Source organism: Trypanosoma grayi (genome assembly GCF_000691245.1).
Source record: "Trypanosoma grayi strain ANR4 Tgr_333_V1, whole genome shotgun sequence".
In the NCBI taxonomy this organism is placed as follows: domain Eukaryota; phylum Euglenozoa; class Kinetoplastea; order Trypanosomatida; family Trypanosomatidae; genus Trypanosoma; species Trypanosoma grayi.
The window spans coordinates 8855-16957 of record NW_008825952.1 but is presented as its reverse complement, the minus strand read 5'-3'; the positions used below and the strand labels follow the sequence as shown (position 1 = coordinate 16957).

The 8103-nt window shown below is 54.9% G+C and overlaps 3 protein-coding genes across 3 annotated transcripts; all 3 read left to right on the top strand.

The window, feature by feature from the left end:
• Window positions 1–261: 261 nt before the first annotated feature.
• Window positions 262–3081, top strand: DQ04_03331030 (hypothetical protein; the record flags this gene model as incomplete). The annotated part of the gene is made up of 1 exon (XM_009312738.1): window positions 262–3081. The coding sequence occupies one exon, from the start codon at window positions 262–264 to the stop codon at window positions 3079–3081; it is 2820 nt and encodes a 939-aa protein (XP_009311013.1).
• A 584-nt stretch (window positions 3082–3665) lies between these two features.
• Window positions 3666–4478, top strand: DQ04_03331020 (hypothetical protein; the record flags this gene model as incomplete). The annotated part of the gene is made up of 1 exon (XM_009312737.1): window positions 3666–4478. One exon carries the CDS (start codon window positions 3666–3668, stop codon window positions 4476–4478), a length of 813 nt encoding a protein of 270 aa, XP_009311012.1.
• A 528-nt stretch (window positions 4479–5006) lies between these two features.
• Window positions 5007–6824, top strand: DQ04_03331010 (hypothetical protein; the record flags this gene model as incomplete). Its single annotated transcript, XM_009312736.1, has 1 exon — window positions 5007–6824. The coding sequence occupies one exon, from the start codon at window positions 5007–5009 to the stop codon at window positions 6822–6824; it is 1818 nt and encodes a 605-aa protein (XP_009311011.1).
• Between the last annotated feature and the right edge of the window lie 1279 nt (window positions 6825–8103).

Sequence of the window (8103 nt, the reverse complement as noted above, 5' to 3'; positions counted from 1 at the left end):
ATATATATATATATATATATATATACACGCATATATACACTTATACATTATTTATATATATATATATACGTATATACGTATGTATGTATGTGTTCTCCTCGTGTGGCAACGTCTTTTCTCCTTTATGGTGGGCCAATGTGTGGCATGTCGCGCCGGATGTGCAACTTCACACATTAATTCTGTGTGTCCCTCTCCGCTTTTCTCCTTGTCTTCATGTATCTCATCCGCATTCATGCGCATGTGTTTTCCACCCAGTGCAAGATGGAGAAGTCAACGGACATCCCCACGGCATCACATGACGCTGGAAAAGTCGCCATTCTGACCCCTCTCCGCTCAGAGGCCACGACACCAGCACCAACAGCAGCAGGTGGAGGAGGAGGAAAGGTGAGCGATTCCGAGACAACATCGCCCATTCGCCGGCAGCCACGAGTGAGCATCTTGCTACAGCCAGAGGAGGTGGCGACGGAGTCGCCGTCGAGTCGGCCCGTCTCTCACGGCAACTCCTCGCTGTTTCCCGGGATTTCGGCAACATCCACTTTGATGTTCTCCGACCAGGCGCGCCCCATCACAGGAGGTATCCGCGTGGACGCCTCACGGGTGTCCGGCACCACATCACCACCGGAGCAGCATAAGCAGCAGAAAGACGCTCCGGTGGTGTCGAGTGGGAAGTCGCCCTCGAAGCCGGCGTCAGCGCCTCGAAGGACTCTGTCAGGGCGAACACGGCAGGTCTTACTATCCCAGACAGCTGGTGACGATGGGTCAACAGCAACAACAACAACGCCAACATCAACGGCAGGGAACTCGCGGAGTCGTACTTTCTCCATGCAAAGCGGCGAAGGTGGCTCCACGTCCACGCGGCGGAAGCTGGGTGGAAGCAAACAAGCAGGAACACCGTCACCACGAGGCAGGCGATCGGACACTAGGCAGTTAAGAGGAGCATCGCCCGCCGCGAGGGGCGGGAAGGCGGAGGCAACTGTCAAGAAAGGTTTAAGCCCCTCCTTACCATCGCGGAGGCGAACACCGGAGGGCCGTAAGCGGAAGGGTCGAAAAGCACTACAATCGACAATTAGCGCTGAGGAGAAGGCGCGTTTGGCTATAGACGCGCAGTATGAAGCAGAATGGAAGCAACTCATACTAAATATATCCATCGATTCCTTCGAGCCTCAGAGACGGGCAATTCTGCAGCTTCAGGAGGAATTGCGGAGGGTGCGTCAGACGTACGGCGCACGGGCCACACGCGCGGAGGATGCCACAGCCAAACTGGTCAAAGGCACCCTTCACCTGCTTAAGTCAGTGGAAGTGATAGGTTCTGCCGCGCTGGAGGAGAGCCGCATACTCGACACGGAGGTCGCGTTCGTGGCGTCCACTGCCGCGGCCGAGGCTGTGATTCTGCCGTGTGCGAGGGACCCCGCATCAAACCTGTCGGAGGTGCACGTGCCGGCGCGGGAGAAGGACCCACGGGAACCGCTGGAGATACGGAATATACGCGCATTCTTCGACACGCTTTGCCGCCCGCCTGAGAGTGGGGTTTCGGAGTCAGCCATGAATGAGCGTAATGTCGTGGAGAAGGCGGACGAGGTGTACGACAAAACAATGAGTCTCACGGATGCCTTCACGAACCTCATCAATCGCACTCACCGCAAGCTGCAACAGTCAAATGAGATGATCAAGGCGCTCCAGCTGGCTCTCGATGAGCGTGCCACACGGGTAAAGGTGGCCGATGATCTTCTGCGCGAGACAACAGCGAAGCACCGCGTTGAGGTGGACAGCGCAATTCGGCTCTGTGGAAAGTTTGGCATGGAGCTCCGTCAGCGGATGGATGCGGTGGAGAAAGAAGTACGCGATAGTCTCGACGAGCTCATACAGCGCAGCACAGAGGTGTGTGTGGATAACAACGCCTTTAACGATCACGCACAGCTGATCCACAACAAGGAAAACACCATGCAGTACTACATGTCCAAGATGGAGAAGGTGGCGGTTGAGCAAGGCAGCCTGCTCCGTGATGTTCGTCTCAAATTGCTTCAGCTGTGGAAAGAACGTTGTGGTGATGGTGATGAAGAGCGGGCGACACTGAAACACAGTGGGTTGCCAAAGTCATATCATGCCGCACTGGAGGCATGTGACCGCGACACAATCCTCCGTCTTGTCCATTTTGTCGCGCTCTCCAGTGAGGATGCACGGGGTCTGCTTATCAGCGGACTTGACGAGCATAAAAACTTCCTCGATGGCCACACGGCAGAGGCGCAGGCTGTAGCCCAGCGGAGCGCAATGGAGGCGGCGGTGACGGCGTTGCTGCAGAAGCTGCATGAGGAGGGGGAAATCAAACTCAACCCGCGACGATGCGAGACGGACCTCGCCGACAAGATCAACGATATGGTGCTTCACTACAACCAGCATATGACAACACTGGAGAAAAAGCAGAGACGCGCAGCTAGAAAGGCAGTCATGGAGGAGGCTGCCTTGCCACATGTATTCTTTGACAGCAGCACGCCTGTACCTGACGAATACGCCTCTGCCATCGCTTCGCGCACTCCATTGAAAATGAAGCGCCCAGCGCTCTGTGAGGGAATTGCAAGTCGTCAAGCAACATACACCAAGTCGCACTTGACGCCTGAGCACGGTAACGCTGCTCAGCCTGTCGATAAAGCGCAGGCCAGCAGAAGCGGCACCAGCACGGGGGAGGCGCTGCCGCATATTGAGACGTGCCGCATATTGAGTCACCTGAGGAAGAGTCACCCGTCGGCGCTAGACCCGCCCGGTACCGCCACGGTCGTCGGTTTCGGGCGCTGGGGAGGCGAGATGGCACAGCGCCGCGCAGATGGTGGTGAGCGCTGCGGCAGCGGTCCTCCGGGGCGGTGTCACGTATCCGCACGCGCCGCCGTGCGTGAGGGCGAGGACCAAACATCGAACCCGCCACCCAGCGTACCGCCGCGAATATCTGTTATGAAGCATGTGCTGACAAACCACTGTCATGATCTGGAGACGCTTATTGCCGAACCACAAATGCAACTGAAGCGCTTCCCTGGTGAGGATGAGCCGTTTCTTAGGTTGCAACGGGCGCTTTCTGAGGCTGCGTCGTAGTGCTTTGGTGGTTCATTGGCTGTTGCTTCAGAATGACGCGTAGGAGAATGGGAAGTTAGTATCAATCATGCATGTCTTTGGCTTCTCGTGCCTCTACGGTTGCTTTTGGAGGTAATACTGAAGTCGGAGTTCTTCTCTGACGCGAAACACAGTTATGTAAAGCTGAAACAAGGGGTGTTTGGGGACACATTCCTAATGTTGCTTATAATATTGCGGTGTTTCCCTAAGTTTTTCGGTGGTTTGCATCCCTGCTCTTGACTTGAGGTGCCTACTGCCTGTTCTGCTATTCGTGGGCAACGCGTTACCGCTCAGTCTTTTTTTTTTCGTTTGTATTCGAGAATAAATACAACTGGAAGTTCTCCTTCCTTTATTTTTCTTGGTTCTCATTTCTTTTTACCTCCTCCTCCTCCTCCTCCTCTTCCTCATTCAGGCCCGTTCTGTAGTGCAAGACTGCGGCACCAAGGCTCCTCCATCACCCGGGTGCTGGCACCACTGTCTCAAAACACATTATATATTCTCGTATTGGTTCTCTAACGAGGAGTTGGTGCCGGTATTTTTTTTTTGTTTGGTAGAAACACTAATCAATGCACCGCTCTTTCCCTTCGCTTAGCGTGTGGAAGGTGCTTTGCAGTGAGTTGGGCAAGATCCCAGCTGTGCTGCGCTTCCACGCCGGTGAGTCGACCGCCTCCGTCGCGAAGGTCATTGACTCGTGGAAGGGCGAGAACCCCGATGAGAACCCGCAGGTGGCGGCGAAGCGGCGCGAACACCGTCAAGCATATGAGGAGATCCTGCGGCAGCAACAGCAGCGTGCCAGGGCGGCCTCGGAAGAGGCGATGCAGGGGCTCAGCTTCGCGCAGAGCCTCAAGGCACGCGCATCCGCAGCGGTGGCGGCGCTGAAGGAAGCGACGTCCACCAACGCGGGGGTCATGGCGCTGCTGCAGCACTGCACCGCCTCACATGCGGCGGAAGTGGCGGTGGAGCAGGGGATCGACGTGAAGAACGTGACGATGCGGCTTGAGAAACAGAAGAGCGGCGCGCAGGTGGGGCATGAGACGGTGGTGGTGGGCTACATCGACGCCCCCAACGCATCAGAGGCGGAGGTGATGGCGTTTGCGGAGAGGTTGCAGAAGCGCTGCCCGGTGGCCCACTCCATGGAGGGGCGTATTGAGTGGCGCAGCGTGGCCTCCTCCAACGCCGATGCGAGTAACAACAACAACGACAACAACAAAGGCAACAGAAATGGGCAGCAGGAATCTGACGACGCCATCCCCCATGGAACACCGGGGGCGCGGCGCTACGTCTCGCCGCACAAGAAGGGCCATGGCGGTCTGGAGGATCCCGACGAGCTGCATCTTCCTGGGACAAGGCCGCGCACCGACGGCACAGAAAGTAAGTGAGTACTATGAGGGGAAGAGCGAGCGAGAGAGAGAGAGAGAGAGAGTTTGGCTTCTACCCCGCACACTGCGGGAAACTGTCGGACATCTTCTTGTTGTTGTGGGGTGTGGCGGTATGTCGCAGCGTGCCTTCACTGCACGTCTGTGGAAACGGTAATTCTCAATGAAATGGGGAAAAACAATCCGCACTTGCGTGGACCATCGCTATGCGAAGACTGCATTCCTTTTTGTTCCCCCTTTTTTTTTCTGTTTTCGTAGTGCTGTTCCTCCTTGCAACAACTGCCTTCACGCAGGAAAATACACATACGCCCATTTATTGAATAGTGGAGGTGTGAAGGCAAGAGGCGACGGCAGATCGAAAAGAAAGTCTGTGATCGGTTGGGCGAAAAAAAAAGGGGGGACGAAAAAATAAAGGCGGGCGTGGCACCTGCCCCTTTTCGCACAGACGAGAGAACCATTCCGTGTCGCAAATTGTAAGAGTGGGAAGTTTTGGTTTTTGTTTTGTTTTTGTGCCCACACCTGCGCTGTCTAATGCGGGCACGACTGAGGGAAATCCTCACGTGCTGTACCGATGCGCGGAACGTCAGTGGCACCGCAGACACGGAGCAGGCCACTGCTGCAGTAGAAAGTAAGCAGATGCGGGAGCGGTGTATTGCGTCGCTTGTGAGGTGCTGCACGCCGCAGGAATCCGTCATCCCACCACTGCGGTGGCGCAAGCGGTACGGCAAGTGGGCGCCGATTGGGCTAGAAGGCGTGGAGGCAATCCGTGAGCAGCTGCTGAGACAACAAAACAGCTTCGCGAGGGGCGGCGCCGACGAATACCGCAGCACACTCGCGTTAGAACTCTACGGGCTTTGGATTCAGGACGATGGAGTGAAAGCGCTTGCCCCAGTCATAACTAGTGATAACCGGCTCGTCTCCCTTGTGCTCGGTGGCAACAACATAACGGATGAGGGTGTTGTGGCACTTCTGTCAGCCCTTGAGCAGAGTCCCAAGTCGCTGAATCGGCTGGCACTGAACGACAACCCCATTACAGCTGCTGGTGTGCTGCGTATTATTGGCTTCTGCGCAGCCAAAACCCTTCCGTTGACGGAGCTAGTGCTCAGCCGAGTGGGTCGACGAGAAGAACGACGGCAGCAGCTGCAGCTGCAGCAACAACAACGTGCTTCGGATGAGTCAGGCGCTCTACCTGAGAGCATGGAAGATAGCTTTGTGGCTCTTCTTCACTCGGAGAATGGGGGAACACTGAAATCCTTTACGTACCGTGGCAGCGACAGTGCTGACTTCGACGCACCCGGTTTTGGGGCTGTTCTGCAAACAGCGCTGTGCCGCTCGAACCTACAGCATCTCGCCTTGCAGAACTGCTATACTTCTGTGCCAAGTACTGGGACGCAGCAGCACTCAGCAAAATCACTGGCAGCACCGTTCACAATAGCCGCAGCAGGCCTGTGTTCGGCTAGGACAGCACTGAGGAGCCTCGAGCTGCAGATACCTCTAAGCGAGGAGGCTGTGACGGCTCTGGCAGCCGGTATTTCTGATGCAACACAATTGTCGCGACTCAGTCTGCGCGGGTGTAATATGGGTGCTGAGAGTCTTCGCATTATTGGTGACGCCCTTGTCACGAACTACACCCTTGTGTGCCTGGATCTGTCGTACCAGAGCACGGAAATAGCACATCCCCTCTGTGACAGCCACTGGATGAGTCAGGTGCAAGCCGGCCGAGCGAATTCCAACGTGCATTCATCTTCTCGACCGCTTCTCCCCATCATGAAGGCCCTCCACCGCAACAGCACTCTTCAGGAGTTGATTGTGTTGGGCATCGACATCGTTGACGATGACGTGGAGGAGTTGTGTGCGTGCATCGAGCGCAGTGGCAACAAAGTCATTCGACACGTGCGGCACACCGGCGTCAATTCGAAGCCACTCACTATTAAACTGGAGGGTCTCCTGTCACGCAACTGCAACCTGATCGGAGACGAGCCGCAGAGGACATGCAGCGTTGTGGATTCTGCCATCCTCACACCATCAGTGCTCCCGTCCTTTAGAAATATTGGGCCAGCACGATGCAGGCAGACCACCAACACGGAACAGACGCAGGCACTCGACGTGAAACCCTCAAGCGGTAAGAAGAACGCGATGCTGTCAGTTGTGTCGAGCTGTGAAGAGGGGAATGTCGCCGCCACCTCCAGCAACTCCAACGCCTCGACAATGAACTCTGTGAATTTGTCCGCGTCTCGAGAGGAGCTGGCGTCCGCCACGCGTCGCTTCACGGGAGACGTCTCATCGATGGCATCGCGCATGTTCTCCCCACGGGAGGCGTCCAGGCTTCCGTACCTGGTCAATCCTTGACGCACCGTCTGTTGTCGCGGCTGCGGCTGGTGTTTGTTCTTGTTGTTGCTGTTAGTTTGTTTATCATTTCTTTTTTTCTTTGGAGGGGGGGGGGTTGCTTCGTCCTGTGGCAGGAGACGATTACAGCAAGTGGAGGAATATCTGTGGGGCGTGTCAGATGATTGTAATTGCATGGTTTCGGCTGGGTCAGGTGTGTCATTTCGATTGCATATTCACATTCCGTTACATTATGTATGCGTGGCAGTTGTTTTGTTGTTGCTGTTTTAAGTGAACGGGAGGCACTGCGGGAGAATGTAATTCTGTTTCATGCAGGATCGCCGCATGTTGGGCCTCGTTCCCCAAAGAAACAGCGGGGAGTGTGAAGCCAGCCAAACGTAAATGAGCAAAACAAAATTGAGGGTAATGTAGGTAAAAGATGTTGCCATATAAGCCCCCCACCGCACGCCTTGTCCCTTTTATTTTACTCTCTCTTTCTCTCTCTCTCTCTCTGTATGTGTGTGTGTGTGTGTGTGAATGCTTTTTGTATTTGCATCATGTTCTTACACCAACGTGACTGGTAGCCTAATGCGTCAGGTTGCTGCTTGTGGGCTATGTGATTTGCTTTTCCAGGGACTCCCACGCCGGCAGGGGAAGCAGAGAGAAGAGAACAGTAAACAAACGCCTTCTCTTTTAGGATGTGGTTATCATCTCTGGTGTGTTTTGAGTTTTTTTGTTTCTCATTACGTTCTTCTTCTTGAGTGGTGAAGAGGGGCGGGGGCGCTGCGTGTGTGTCTGTTTGGCCTGCATCTCTCAGGTATCTCTGCCGTGGGGAGTGGGATCGGAAGAGGTGCGTATGTGCGCATACAGACACATACACGGAGCTTTCTTTCTCGGTGTGTGGCGCTGGGCGCATTTCCCTCTCACCTTCCTTTGGTTGTGTGTGTGTGTGTGTGTCTGCTGTGCATTCCTGTTGTTGCTGCTGCGTGCTCTCCTTGCAGGTGCGGCGCTATGTGCATGACGAGAAAGAAGACAGCGCGAAATCATTGTGAATACGCGTCTGTGTGTTGTTTGCTCCTTTCCTCTCAGGCACTGAGAACTATTTTTGACTCCCATCTTTTTTCGCTCTTTTCTCCTTGCGTGTGTTTTCGGCGGTGCGTTGTTGTTGTTGTGACTGTGGTTGATTGTTGTTGTTTGCCTGCGCCGCTTTCCATACTGCTTGGATTCCCACCACCAACCCACGCAATAAATCGTAACAACGAGAAGAATAACTCTTCTCTCTTCTCTCTCTCTCTCTCTCTCT